The sequence below is a fragment of the Protopterus annectens genome, chromosome 5.part0 (assembly GCF_019279795.1).
Source record: "Protopterus annectens isolate FY-2018-M chromosome 5.part0, PAN1.0, whole genome shotgun sequence".
Taxonomy (NCBI): domain Eukaryota; kingdom Metazoa; phylum Chordata; order Ceratodontiformes; family Protopteridae; genus Protopterus; species Protopterus annectens.
The window spans coordinates 977,667,987-977,683,689 of NC_056735.1; the positions used below are offsets into that span (position 1 = coordinate 977,667,987).

The 15,703-nt window shown below is 40.4% G+C and overlaps 1 protein-coding gene across 1 annotated transcript in view; it reads left to right on the forward strand.

Moving 5' to 3' along the window:
- Positions 1-15,703, forward strand: part of PRDM15 (PR/SET domain 15) — an 852,733-nt gene that overhangs the window by 194,795 nt on the left and 642,235 nt on the right. The window contains exon 7 of the mRNA XM_044071950.1: positions 11,934-12,158. Coding sequence (XP_043927885.1) covers positions 11,934-12,158 — 225 coding nt within the window. The remainder of the gene's footprint in view (positions 1-11,933; positions 12,159-15,703) is intronic.

The following is a 15,703-nucleotide window of genomic DNA, read 5'->3' on the forward strand; positions in this document are numbered from 1 at the left end:
TCTGACAGGGAATCTAGGAACCTAGATAGGTGGGGTAAAAAGTTTATACCTCTGCCACTCTTGCTATTAGGTCTACTAATTGCCTTTTTCATATGCTTAAGTATCAACAGCACACCTTAAGTCAAAGATTGCAAGTGTGCCTCTTTTGGCAGAAAGTAAGGATATGCAGAATTTGCTGAATTCTGCCAGTCTTGTCAATAAACATTCTATACATTGTGGTTTTGACATTCTAGAAGCCTCCTGCAGGGCTACAGCTACTGGATGTGTTATTAGAAGGCATGCTTGGCTCAGGGAACAGCCCCTACCAGAGCCTGTCAAGGCTAAGCTTTTAGATGTACCTTTGCATTGGGACAGTCTTTTTGGCAGCAAAGCAGAGGAAGTGCTCAAGAAGATGGAGGATAAGGCCAGGTCTATGCAAACAGACTTTCTGCAAGTTCAAACTCCTCGTTTCAGCAAGAATTACCCTTCTGAGAGTTGGATGTTCCCTGATACCAGCAGACAGAACTGCTCTAGGACTAGAGGTTACAAATCTTCTAGGGAGCAGGTGGCTACCCCTCAAAGGTCTAAGCGTTGGCATGCTTCCACTTCCAAGGCGGGCGGTTCTAAGCCTACATCTCAATCCAAACATTCTCAATGACTCTGTCCAACTTCTGCCTGTTCCTGCTTGCCCGGAGAATCCTTTAGTGGGAAGGTTGGCCTTTTTTGCAAATGTCTGGGCCACCATCACTGACGACAAATGGGTACTCAGAACTGTATCCCTAGGTCACAAGTTTTCTTTCCACACCTTTCCAGTACCCAAAGAATTCCCGGACACTCCTCCAAACCAAAGGGCAGAAGTAGAAAAGCAAATTTTGTCTCTGTTACATCTGGGGGCAATAGAATCAGTTCCTGCTCAGCAGGTAGGCCAGGGTGTTCTATTCCAGACTTTTCATAGTTCCAGAAAAAGAAGGCACCTGGCATCCTATCCTAGATCTATCTATTCTGAACTCTTTCTTGGTAATTCCAAAGTTCAAAATGCTCACTCTGCATCAGTTGCTATCAATGTTAGATAAGGACTCCTGGCTAGTAACTTTGGATCTCAAAGAAGCTTATCTGCACATCCCTGTCAGGGAAAGTTGCAGGCAATACCTTCGTTTCAGAGTGGGCAAGCAACATTATCAATTCTCTGCGCTGCCCTTTGGCTTATCTACTGCTCCCAAGAGTTTTCACAAAGTGCCTAGCTCTAGTCATTGCTTTTTGCAGGCAGAAGAAAATTCAGATTTATCCATACTTGGACGACTGTCTAATTCAAGCAGTTTCTCAAGAACAGCTGTTAAAGGATCTGGAATTTGTAAAGACTCTTCTCTCTTCCCTGGGTTACACTCTCAATGTGGAAATATCAAAAATGGTGCCATCCAAGGAGATAACATTCCTGGGAGCAAGTCAGAACACAGCCGCCCAGATGATATATCTCACCCAGGAGAGGCAGGCAACTCTTTCAGTTGGCAAGCCTGTCCCAGCTGTCTGCAAGGAAATACCTGCAAGCTCTGGGATACATGACCTCTTGCATTCTCAGGATTCCATATGCAAGGCTGCATCTGAGGAGCTGCATATGGTAGCTCTACTGTATAAATCCACTCTACAGATCTCCTCCCTATCTTACAACCCACCTCAGGATAGTAAAGCTGAAGTTTTGATCTCCCGACTTCAACGAAATGCTTCCAAAGCCCTATATATTATCTGCATCTACCTACCACCTGGTAATAATATTTCTGTAATAGAAGACATTCTGAGCTGGGTATCAACCTCTTACCCACAAGAAACCATTATACTTGGCGATTTCAATACTGACTGGAAACGTGTAAACACAGAGAATCCTTCATCACATATCAATCTTCATGGCTTTAGTCAAACTATTACCACCACCACTAGAATCAACAAACCCAATAATAAAGAGAGTATCCTAGATTGGATACTCATTAATAAACATCAACAAGTTTACAAGGCAGGAACTCTACCAGATGACTTAAGTGATCATATGTTAACTTACATCATAAGACAAAGGAATGATATCCCTAACACCCCTACTTACAAGATCTCTTGAACCAACAAACATTTTAACCCTGCATTATTCCAAAATTAACTTAATGCCTGTAACTGGTATCCACTAAAAACTCTCCCTCTTGAGCAGGCAGTCAAATATTTTAATTCTAAATTCTTAACTATCCTTGACAAGCATGCTCCTAAACGTTCTATCAGAATGAAATCCAAACCTGTCCCCTGGCTTTCAAAAGAAAGTAGACAATTCATATTACTTAGAAATAAATCTTGGGCCAAATGGAGAGCATCCAAAAATATCTTAGAGCAACAAACATTCAGACAGCTAAGGAATACCACTAAAAAAGCTATACTGACTGACAAAAAAACTACTATTGTAACCTACAGCAATCTCACCAAAACAACCCACAAAAATTTTGGTCTACCGTTAATAGACTCCTTCACCCAGGACATTCCAGTACACCACCCCCTCTTTGGGCTGATAACAGTACCTCCCTTCAAACTGCCAATGCCTTTAATACCTTCTTCACCGACACCATAAAATCTCTAGCCTCCCAACTGTTCACTAACAACTCTAATCTTCAAACCTCTTTACCTAATACTCACCCTACATTCCAATTACAACCCATCACTACCACATATATCCAAAAACTTTTACATAAACTAAAGCCATGCACTCCCTCTGCAGACCAAATACCATCTGAATACCTGCAAAAAGCAGCCAAAGCAATTGCATATCCTATATCCATCCTTATAAACCGAACCATAAATGATGGAACCATCCCAGATATCTGGAAAATTTCCCACATTATCTCTCTACATAAAGGTGGAAACTCCAATGAGTATTCCAACTATAGGCCAATAGCACTCTTATCACCCTTAGCAAAAGTTATGGAAAAATGTATTCACCATCAACTTATCAACCACCTAACCCAACATAATATATTAGCTAATTGTCAGCATGACTTCAGGCCATTTCATAGTACCACCACAGCCCTCCTATCTTTCACTGACTCTATCAATAAAAACCGTAGCAACAACTTCCTCTCATCTGCACTCTTTATTGATCTGTCAAAAGCTTTTGACATGGTCAACCACCCACTACTCCTAAAAACTCTTGAATCCCTTGCTCTTGACACCAAGGCTGTTCATTGGTTTAAGTCCTACCTTAACAATAGGAAACAAGCAGTCCTTTGGGAGAATAAACTATCCTCCCACCTATCAGTCTCCCTTGGAGTAACTCAGGGCTCCATTCTCGGCCCACTTCTATTCTCAGTGTTCATCAGTGACCTTTACTTAGCAATCCCTCAAGCTACTTGCATACAATATGCAGATGATTCCACGCTCATATGTTCTGCCAACTCCACATCTGAACTACAATCCCTAACTCAGATAGTATTCAACTCAGTCGAGGCATGGTTCCTAAAACGTTGCCTCGTTTGAATGCCAAAAAAAAAACAAGCTATTACTCTTTACACCTAACAGTAAGTCCCCCCCAATCAATTTCTCTATCAAATCAAATAATGGCACCATTATAACCCCAGACTCTACCACTAAACTATTAGGAGTCTTAATTGACAATAACCTTACATTTGATAATCATATCGATAACACTATAAAATCCGTAAATAGAAAATTGGGCTCCCTATATAGAATAAAACCATTCTTAACAGCAACAGCCAGAACTACTATTGCCCACTCCCATTTAATCTCCACTCTTCTTTATGCTTCCCCCATTTATACCAACCTAAAGAAAAATAATCTCACTAAACTAACTCCTATAATAATATTGCAAGGTTTGCCACTGGGAACCCATTAAGAACCCATCACTGTCTGAACTTAAAGCAACTTAACTGGCTTGAACTAAAAAACATTCTGATACTCTCCCAACTTACCATTATTCACAGGATATTTTACCAGCCCAAGAACACACCGATACTCACTAACCTTGTTACCCCCTATGTAAACCTCAACTCCTTACGCTCCTCCACTAAACTACTGGCTAGCAATACCAAATCTAATAACATGGCAGGTGACTCCTTGTTTTCAAATACCACTGGAAAATTCTGGAACATGTTGCCATCAGATCTAACTGCACTTCCCTCCCTCCCACTCGTTAAACAAAGGCTGAAGAAACATCTTATAACTAACTGGTTATGCCCTTGCTGTTACCCTGACTAACTGTCTGCATTCTTTTTTGCCATGTTTCTATATCCTCCCTCCCATTACTTTTTCAAACACTACTTACCCCTTAGTAACGTAAACTACTTTAAACTATTTCCTAAAAATAGGATATGAACTAACTGTGAACATATTTGTTAACAACCTCACATACATTACTGTAGGAGTATCTTATTCCTTTCAAAGTTCCTGTATTTCTTAATTAGCTTATTTTACTGTAGCTAAGGCTCTCTACTGATTTCTAACGATTGTATTATTTTTATATTGGTGTAAATATTTCTCTTTGTATATGGTATTGTTTCTTAGATAGTATTGACTTTGGAACTACTGTTCTCTCATGTACTGTTTGTTTTACACTTTCATGTTTCCTTTTTCTCACAAAATTGTACATTATAAACATTTAAATGTTACTGTGGAGCTTTTCTCCCCGGGCTTCTGCTGAAAATGGAAATATATTCAGTTGTACTAGCCCGGTTAACAAATGTAAATAAATAAAAATAAAAAAAATAAAATAAATTGCAATGGTACCTCAAGAACCTTTGGTGTCAACACACACAGGACCTGGATATGATAATTCCTCTGCTTCTATGTCTGCAAACAGAGTTTCTATGGTGGGCGACAGCCTGTCTACAAAACAATGGCATACCTTTTCGCCTATCTCCTGCCATTCAAGTTCTTACCATGTACGCATCAGACTACACCTGGGGAGCTCACCTGGATGGCAGATGCATACAGGGACGGTGGAATGTCCAGCAGATGCACCTGCAAATAAACCTGAAGGAGTTTATAGCAGTTCATCAGGCCTTACTAGCTTTCAAGCATCTTCTTTCTCCAGGAACTCTGCTTGTCAGGACAGACAACACCACAGTCATGTGGTACATCAGCAAACAGGGAGGGACTCATTCTTACCCCCTGTGTAGGCAGAGCATGAATCTTTTGTCCATAGCAGCATCCCTGGGCCTGCATCTCCTAACTCAGTTTCTTCCAGGGAGACTCAGTGTTTTGGCAGACCAGTTGAGCAGACAGACCCTGGATCCTCATAAGTGGCACCTGAACAGAGCAGTCTTTTACAGCATCATTCATCGTTGGGGCACTTCTCAGGTGGATCTTTTCTCCTCCCCAGACAACCACCTTCTACCACATTTTTGCATCAGACAGCATCACAGCAAGGCCTGGAGAGTAGATGCTGTGTCCTTCCATTGGATGCTTCTGTCAGTTTATGCCTTCCCTTCTCTTCCTCTTCTTCCCAGAGTATTATTGAAGATAAGGGATGAAAGACCAAGGACTATTTTCATGGCTCCAGACTGGCCCAGACAGCATTGGTATCCACCGCTTCACAGTCTCTCCCAATTTCCTCCTTGGCATCTTCCTCTGAAACCAGATCTTTTGGTTCAGGAAGGGGGAAACATTCTACATCCTCATCTTCAGTCTCTCCATTTGGCAGCATGGCTCATTGTATGACTCCCTCCTTTTCTTTTTCCCAGCAGGTGGTTGACGTGCTGAGGGAGGCCAGGTGTCTAGTACTAGGAAGTCCTACGCTGGCAAATGGGAAAGATTCTCTCATTAGATGCAGGCTAGAGAGGAATCTTCTTCTCAGCCTACTCTTCCTCTGATCCTGGAATACTTGGCTGATTTGCTTCAGGGTGGTCTTTCATTTTCCTCTATCAAGATCCATGCTTCAGCCATTTCTGCTCATTGTTCTTTTGAGCAACCCATTTTCTCTCATCCCCTGATGAAAATGTTTCTTAGAGATGCTTGCAACTTAAAACCTCCCATAAGGGCACCTACTCCAGCCTGGGATCTTAATTTTGTTCTAGAGAAACTCACTCTTTCTTCTTTTGAGCCAGCTGCCACTGCAGATTTAAAGTGTTTCTCATGGAAAACTGCCTTCCTTTTGGCTATAACTTCAGCAAGGAGGGTTTCGGAGCTGCAAGCTTTGATGGCTGTGGAGCCTTTTCTTATTTTCCATGCAGATCGTGTCTGTTTGAGAACCAATCCCTCTTTTATGCCTAAGTTGGTTTCTAGCCTGACTCTTAATCAGTCCATACACCTTCCTACTTTCTTTCCTAATCCTCGAAATAGAGGTGAAAGGATCCTACATTCTCTTGATGTGCACAGACAGCTCAGGTTTTACCTGGACAGGACTAAAGATCTTGGGATACCAGCACAGTTATTGGTCAGTTTTACCCCTGGAGCTCAGGGCAAAGCTATCTCTAAGCAAACCATTTCTAAATGGATTGCACATTGTATTAGTTTCTGTTATTCCTTTCATGGCAAGGTTCCTCCTCAAGGGGTTAGAACCCACTCCACAACAGCAGCTTCTACTTCTGCAGCCTTTTTAAGTGGTGTCCCTACTAAAGACATTTTAGAGGCTGCCACATGCTCTTCTGTTCACACTTTTACAAAGCATTATAATTTGCCTTTGTTGTCTAAACCAGGGCAGGGTTTGCCACAGCTATTCTGTAGGGCATTCTCTCCAATCCTTGATTCTGTTGGTTCGTCCTCCCTTTTCTCTGGGCTTTGGTAATCAACCCATTGTTTAGGACTTCAACAGTGAAACACGATGAACATAGTAAAGTTGTGTACACTTACCATAAATGTAGATGTTCGAGTGTATTCACTGTTGCAGTCCTGCTTTCCCTCCCTCCTTCCCCCTTTTTTTTGGTCCTTTCCTGTTCTCCTTTCCTAAGGTGCAGGCTGAATCTTGTTTTATTTGCCAAAGTTTCTTTTGGCTTAAACCTTGTTTTCTGGGGACTCCTGACTGTTATGGCAAGAAAGACGGAGGAAGTGATGTCGACTGTCTCCTTTTGTATCGGACGTCTTGACATCCTTTACAGCCGATGACAGCCGATGTCATATTTACTTACCTTTGGTATTCTAGCCGATCGAAGGCTACCAGGAGCCGGATAACACATTGGTTAGGACTGCAACAGTGAATACACTCGAACATCTACATTTATGGTAAGTGTACACAAGTGTACTGTCTCCCTTCTTTTGGAAATGACCATTGGGAATTACCACATGCTACCTCACATATTGGATCTACTCACACAAGGGTGTTTGATACACCTTGACACCAATCAGCGCTATTTGACTGCCTGGATGATAGGGTCGTAATTCATTTTTCACCTCTTTTCTGAGGTGGTACAGCAGGTACCAATGGAGACAAGAAAATCTGCCCCTTGAAAATTATATATTAGCAAATGGAAATGGTTTTCTAGTTGGTGCCAACAACATAATCACTGCCCATTCAGGGGTAGTTCTTTTGTTTTACAATATTTATAAAGGGGCTTTTCATAAGAGGCCTCTGAGAGAGCCTGTATCCCGTCTTTAGGATCTTAATTTTGTGTTAGAAAAGCTAACATTTGCTCCATTTGAACCAGCTAACCTAGCTGACTTGAGGTTCTTAACATGGAAAACAGTTTTACTGATTGTTTTGAACTTTGCAAGAAGGGTATCCGAGTTGAAAGCTCTTAGTTGAGTCAGTCTTCCCTCATTTTCCACAGGGACAGGGTTTCTTTGAGAACTAATCTTGCTTTTATGTCTAAAGGGATATTTGGGTTTACTTTTAAGCCAGACTATCCATCTTTTCATTTTCTTACTTTAACCCAAAAATGAGGGAGAAAGGGCGCTCCTTACCTTGTATGTCCACAGACAACTCAGGTACTGTCTTAGCAGAACTTAATCTTTGAGATCTTCTGATCGCCTGTTTGTTTCTTATACCTGTAAGAAGAAGGAACAACCTATGTCAAAGCAGACTTTTTCCAAATGGTTGTCTAAGGTTATTGACCTTTTGTTATACTAACCACAACTAAACTGTTCCAGGCAGGGTCAAGGTCCACTCTATCAGGGCCTTGGCTTCATCTATAGCTTTTTAGAAAGGGTTGGATTGAAGTATTCTAGAAGCTTCTACTTGAGCCTCTGCACGTACTTTTACAAAGCACTATAAGCTTGATTCTTTCTCTAGGTCTAGATCAGGCTTTGCAAGTACCATTCTCCAGGGAATTCTCCTTCCACCTCCCAAATGTAGTAAGCTAGGATAATATGTCCATATAGCTAAGGCTCCTGCAACTGTTATCAATATGATGAACATAATACAGTTAAGTAAATTTCCCATAACAGTAGATCTTCAAATAATCACTGTTGCAGTAGCCACTCCCTCCCTCCATCCCCCTTGTTTTTTGGTAGGTTGTTTATGCCAGGGTGAGGACATTTTTTTTTTGTTCTTCCTAACATTGTCCTTTCATGGCTCAGCTTCCCCCTGTCTGTTGGCAGGGAAGCTGTGCAGGGCTTTGCACCCAAACGTGTCTTTTAGTCAAGTCACGTCACCTCGAGTTGCCCAACAATTTGGGCATGTGGAAGGTGCCTTGAAGCTTTGGAAGTTGGCTGGCAGTTGTATCTTTGGCAAGATATAACACGTATAAGTAAGGCTACTGCAGCAGTGATCATTCAAACAGCTACTGTTATGGTAACTTTACTTTCACAATTGAACTATTTTTTTTTATTTAGTGCATGAAGTCAAACATTTGCCTAGGTGTTGCCATGGCATAATATTCCCCAAGCAACACTGGTTTTGTGACCAGTCTACAAGGTCTTTCTTTTTACAGGATGGAAATTACTAGTGTTTCAGATAGATGAGTATTTGGAATGTTTCCTACTAAGTCACATCCAGCAAGAACATTTCAGAAAAGCCATTTACATCAATTTGTTGGACAAGCACTTGTCTTTGACCAGACATAGAAGCAGATCCTTGTTATTTTCGGCTCCCATTCATAGGAAAAGATATTCTTTGAAATGGAACTTGAACCACCTTTGCATAGTAGAATGGTCAGTCATATGTCCCTTCATCAGAACATTATTTTAACGGCCTTTTTATGTACTGTAGTGCATTAAGTATTTCAGTCAGTCCACTGATTTGTTTTGAGAAGTGAGAGAAATGGAAAAACCAGGAAAAACCTATGGATACATTTTGAAAATATACAATCTCCAAAGAGACCGTATTTGGGGGGGGGGGGGCATGGTTGAACTCTGACCCTTGTAGCAATGAGGCAGAAGTCTTATTGAGCACTGTATTGCCCTTAAGTTATGTAAAACCTGTTTCCCAAATACATGCCTTTTTGTGCCAACGACAGTTGTTTAGAAGTGGATATCTGTAGGTTAGGAGCAATTATCCAGGTTATACTATGCTTCTGAAATGAAAATCAGTCAGCTAAGAAGAAAACTGAAAAGGTTTTCATGAAACAGCCTTGTAGAAAGTGTGACAGATACTGAGTTTTAAAAGGTGACGTATTCCCTGAGGATATTGTTTGTAACAAGGTTTACCAAAGGCAGATGTCATGCGTGTGAAGACCATGAGGAAAGGTGGAATGTATGAAGAAAGTTCTACTGAGAAAACGAAGTTGGGCTACCTGACTACCTTCCTTTCTGTCTTGTTTCTACAGTACTGCTCTGGATACCTTGACAAAGCTGGAACGAACACCTGGTAAGATCATACCTCTCAGCTGTCCAGATTTTTCCAGAATGTCCAGAATTATGTCTCACATTTTTGCTCTGTTCCACATAAAATTTGTGGTTTTCTAGCTTATCACTGAGGATTGAAGTTGCTAAGTAATGACAAACATTTGAGGTACAAACTTTATATCCTTCATAAAATGCATACAAACACCAAATCTGTTATTCTTGCAACTTTCTAAGATTATAAGAGCAATATTTAAAGCCCTACCCTGTTTTTGGGCCTTTGTACCCCCATTTTCTTGTGCTAATTTTTTTTATTTTTAAACAATAAACATCTTTATTGAATTATCACTTATGGCATAGGCGATCATAGTTTATGTGGATGAAAACAAACCGTATAGACATATTTTCAGTTGCAAACATACATCCCATATGATCTTCTATACAGTCATTGCCAGTCAGACATTATATAACTCATTCAATTCCTGCATTTCCTTAAACCTCATTCATCCTTCAAAACATTATTATGCATGTATGGTTCCCACAGTTCCCATTTTTTTCTATGCAGTTTGCTCTTACCCTTTTCTAAATATCTTGCTTCCATTTCTTTTATCTCTGTTACTATATTCACTAATTCTCATATGGTTGGTTTAACTCAGCAAGGCCTTACTGTCTCTATTCAGTTCAGATTTTGTATCACATCTCAAGAAAATAATTTCCTTAGTTTATACCAGTTTTCTCACCCAGTATTTCTGACCGAGTATCTGCAGGGAATTTTAAAGTCTACTAAACATTACACTCCCAAAAATATGTTCACAGTTACCTCTTTCTTCACCATCACACCTCCAACATTTGCAGACTACCTGAGGAAAAATTCTTTGGAGTCTGTTTGGGGTATAAAATACCTATGCAAGCACTTCCAAGCAAAGATCCTGAATCTTCTGGGCTTTGAATATTTGGGAACCCTATATGTATCTCCCTTTCGTTTCTTTGTGAATTGCTTATCCAGTCTCTCTTCCCAATCCTTTCTAACTTCTGATTGATTCCTATAGTCATCCTGCAATATTTTATATGTCCTACTGATTATCCCTTTTAACAGCAGCTTCTGTCCTAGATTTTACTAAATTATGCTAAAAGGTTGAGAGGTATAGGTTCATAGGTAGGTATTAGGCTATTGGCCCTAGGGCCTCTGTAAGCCTAGCCAAACGGTACCCTGGCTTTTGCCACCCAAGAAAATTATTTTCCTTTGCCCCTGTCAAGCAGAGCCACAGAAGTGATCCCTGGGGTGAATTTCCTATTTCCCATCCAATCATCAAGATTTTTCTTGAAGAGTGCTAATGAGGAGCTTTGTTTGATATAGATAGGTAGTTTGTTCCATTGTATGGGAAGTCTCTGGGACAGAAATCTATCCCTCCAGTATGTTCTGTTTATTGTGGTGACAAGGTTTAGGTCCCTAGAGCGTGTAGCTTGGAGGGATTGGGATTTCTTTACGTGGAGCATGTCCAACAGTTCTGGGTTTGACATAGCTTTGTATGTTAGGCAGAGATCGCCTCTGAGTAAGCGATATGCGACAGAGTAAAGCTGGTGTTTTTGAGATGGTTTGCGTAGGGCATCTGTTTGAGGCTGGTAATCCTCTTTGTGAGGTATTTCTGTGGCCTTTCCAGTTGTTGTAGATATCTTGTGAGGTACATATCAAAAGGGGCATTGTACTCTATAATGTGTCTAATGAGTGATGAGTAGAGGGGAACAATGACCTCTTTTTTCCTGGATGAGAAACCTTTTGTGATGAGGTGTGCCACGTAGAAGGATTTCCTGACTACTGTGGCGATGTGATTATCAAAGGAGAGACTACTGTCCACTGTGTCCCAAGGTCTCTTATCACACCATCGGTGTTAAGTAGACTACCGCCTATGTGGTAGTTCATGTGTACAGAGTTTTTACCAAAAGGGATGACAATGCACTTTTTGGCATTGAGCTTGAGGCCATGGCTTTGACACCAGGCATCTGTCTCACTGAGGCCCTTTGGATGGATTAGATAACTGTTTTTCTTTCTTCCCTCCCTGTGCATGGGATTGTAGTATGCATTCTATGAGCCCACACAGTACATTTTCCCTTTTAGTTAAAAGTATTACATCTAGGTGTTCCAGATTCTGTAATATTAGATAAGGTAGGGAAGTACATATGATTGTAGGATATTCTCTAATTTCTTTCCTGTATGATGCCATAATATACATTTACTTATTTTCGTTATTCCATTTCAGAGCATGGACAAAGTCATTTGGGACAGCAGTTGCATGTCTCAGAAGCTTCCAAGAGTGGTGCACCTCTGGAAAATAAGGCAGACTCTATGGTCTGTGAATCTTCTGTGTGTCTCGAAAATAACAGCTTGTCAGAAGAAAACAAGAAGAGAAAAGGACGTATTCAGAAGGCAAATGCAACAAACATTTCACCTTCATCAGGACAAAAAAGAGGGAAGATGAAAACAGGTTTGAAGTGTGTTCTAATTAAAGTGTAAATAATCTGAACTGTTAGTCATATTTTGAAAAGCTTCTGTAGAATTGCCATTTTTGTCTCTGTTGTCACAGCAGACTATTTCCTAGACTGATCAGTTTATGGTACACAGAAATGAAAATTCAAACATGCATACGTATGGCTGCAGTATCACTTCAAGCGTTTTGTTTTAGGCAACTCTTTGTCAGTGTTGCGTAATTGACCTGTCAAAAGTTTCTTAACCTTTATGTGCCATAGCCAGAACACCCTTAAAACTTTCTGTGCAGCTTAAAATTAGCTGAGATAGAAGTGGAATACATAAGCTACTCTTTTCCCCAGTCTGTGTATTTTCATCTTAATAATCAGAACAATAAGAGAGGATTCTTACAAAGATAAAAGGGTGGGCATCCCAAAGAAAGTTGGCAGAATTCTTACCACTTTATGAATGGTGATTGAATGGATTGGAAAACAAGCTGTGTAATGCCCTGACTGCACTGCTGTCTGTTCAGGGGCACTTCCTTTACATCCTGTCACAGTAGTTCTTCCACATCACACACTCACACGCACACTCACACCTATGGCCAATTTAGACTGCCCAGTCCACCAACTGCATGGCTTTGGAATGTGGGAGGAAAATAGAGCACCCAGAGGAAACCCACATGAACCCAGGGAGGACATGCAGACTCCACCCAGTAGGCACCTCAGCCAAGAATCAAACAGGTGAACTTCTTTGTGTGAGGCAACAATGCTATACACTGTCCCACCCTACCAGTTTAAGTACCATCTGTAGTGATTATTTGCAGGACCAGCCGTAAACTGTCTTTTTTTATCCCTCAGTAATATTCGTGATATTGTCGTGAAGTACATACATACATGGACTTTAATGGACACATCTCTTGCATGCGTGGTGATATGTCTATTGCGTGGTAATATATCCATTAAGTTGTATGACGCCTTTCACTCTTTCCTAATTTATATCATAAGGTTAATGTTTTCATTTTATCCTCAGTGACATGCTTGGAATTTAAGTGGCATTTTAAAAGACTTCCTCTCGACCTGCATTCAAAAACATTCAATGATGGAGAAAAAATGCAGTTTGGTACTTTATGTAATACATGACATGGTTAAAATGTAAGAAAACAACCATGACCAATACACTTAAGTGAAGTATGGTGAGGGCTCCATTATTCACTGCTCACCTGGCGCATATTGCAGCGACCTCCTTTATCTTCCCATTGTGGTCTACCCATACCATCAAGATCACTTTTTTCTTGTTTTTCTCATACTCTGTTTCACTCTCCTGTTCTCCTGTATCCTTTCACTACATGATTACTGAGCAACACTGCACTTGTAATATCTTTGGAAGAATTCATTTAATTGAGCTGAGGGCATGGGGGCCCCAGATCCCCAGAAGAGAAACCATGGGTTTCTTGATGCTCTGTGATGCATTTAAAGCTTTTTTTCAACCTTTTGATCCGGTGATGTCCTGAAAAAAAAAGTAACGGCTAAGGAAAAAACAACTTTTTTTTGTTTTTCATGAAAGAAATTAGTTTTTATGGCTTAATGTTCAAAGCTGACAAAACAGACATCATCAGACTGAGTACTCTTACCCATAAACTGAAGAGAGACATGCTTGTTAACTCAGAAATCCTTTTTGGAAGTAAAAAGTCACCTTCTGTCTTCCCTCCAGGGTGTAGATACACTGATGTCATTAGCTAATGCTACTGATCCCTGAATAATATAGAAGTGCTTCTAAAACTGGACTGTGTACCTGCACTGCCTGAGAACTGGATGAGGTACTTCAGTTCCAGATAATCTGTGAAAAAATGGATATGTAGCTACACTCTCTTCCCTTTCAGGTAGCGGTTGTTATTCCCTCTCAGAAGACGAATCTCTTCACAGTGTAGGCCTCTTTAGCTCTGAGGGACAGCACTGGCATTCCTTTGTTTTTGTCATCCCAGCTGCATGCCCTTCACATAGGAGGAGAAAGCAAAGTTCTCACTTTTTTCTGTGAACCATATTTTGATGCTTTTGCTGGCTTACTGTTCTTCGACTAGCTTTGAAGAGAAGAAAAGGCTTTATTGCTTTACTGAAAAACCCTAGTTTGATAAAGCTGAAGTGGTTGATGTACGGTGAAACTCTATTATAAACAATACTAAACGTGGCACTTTTTACAGTTCTTGCCCCTGGTTGATACTGCCCATCATATTTTCTTTTAGTAATAGTTTTAATGTAACAGTGTTTATTGAATTGATTTTTAATTATGTGTTGCAGTAATGAGTGTTTGTTTTCAGATTTAGTTATAGTGCAACTATTATAAAAACTGTGCACAGACAAACATTATAGTTAAAAAAACACAGATGCATATAACAGGTGATGTTGCAGAGGGGAAACTGTCATCTGGCATGCTGGTGACGTCACTTAATGGTAGAGTTGAATGGCACCTGTGTTGGACAGATCAAACTGCTAGAAACATTCTGTCTTTTTTTGGGGGGGGGGGGGCTGTAACAAATCTCTGATGCAGACTGGGGAAATCATTGATCCCCTCTTAGAAATAAGTATGGAGAGAGCACAAGTGCCTTGGGATTCACATGTAGGAGTATATGTCTTTATGGTGTTATTATTCCCAGGAGGTTATCATACAGAGGCCTATACTTCAGATGCATTATTGTGGGGTAGTATCTGTCCCGAGATACTCACCATGGGGTTAGTGAGAAACTTGGTCCATGCAGCTTAGAGGTCTTTTGTTCCTAAGTAGATGGCCCTCTCTGATGATTTATTACCTCAGTGTATTTACCTCCTTACCACACATGTACACACACCACATGCATAGGGAGAATGATTAGATTATTTGTGGACAAGCAACCAGTTGGATGTCAGCAGTGGATGCCCACACAGAATATAGTTAATAATATCTAGTGCAGTATTACTTACCATCAGTAATAAAGTCTATCAGAAGTGAAGAAAGCCTGAAAATACAGTTGCATTAATTAGCAATAGGATTTTGGGGTGAATATGAATGCAGGCTAAATTTAAGATCCTGTTATCACCAAACAAATTACAGAACAAACTCGGTCTGTGTTAACTATATTCATTCAAGGTGGGGAGAATCTCCATGAATATTGACCATTTAGACATCCTTCAGCTGGAGATGTGAAGTTCTCCTTCCCTAGAATCATCAGTGCCAAGTAAATAACATCATTTGGAAAATGAGGAGTTACTGAAAAAAATACTCTTGTCTCCATTATTAATGGGACATCAGACACCTCATGTAGTTGTTGGCAATCTGTGGATCTTAGCACTTGAAAAGCTTCAACCTGTCATTAAAAGCGAGCAGATTGCTGAAAAAGTGTTCCATTAAAGCTGGCAACTATTTCCATTTTCCATCATGGACCACTGTCAAACATTTTTATAAGTCATAGCAGTGGGTTTTATGACCTTTACCACAAGCAGGTGCAATTTTGCAGGTGTCTGAGCATCTGAAAGTTAGACTCTGTGGTCTTAAGCATGACCTGCTCGTAATACTTCATTCAAATTAGCA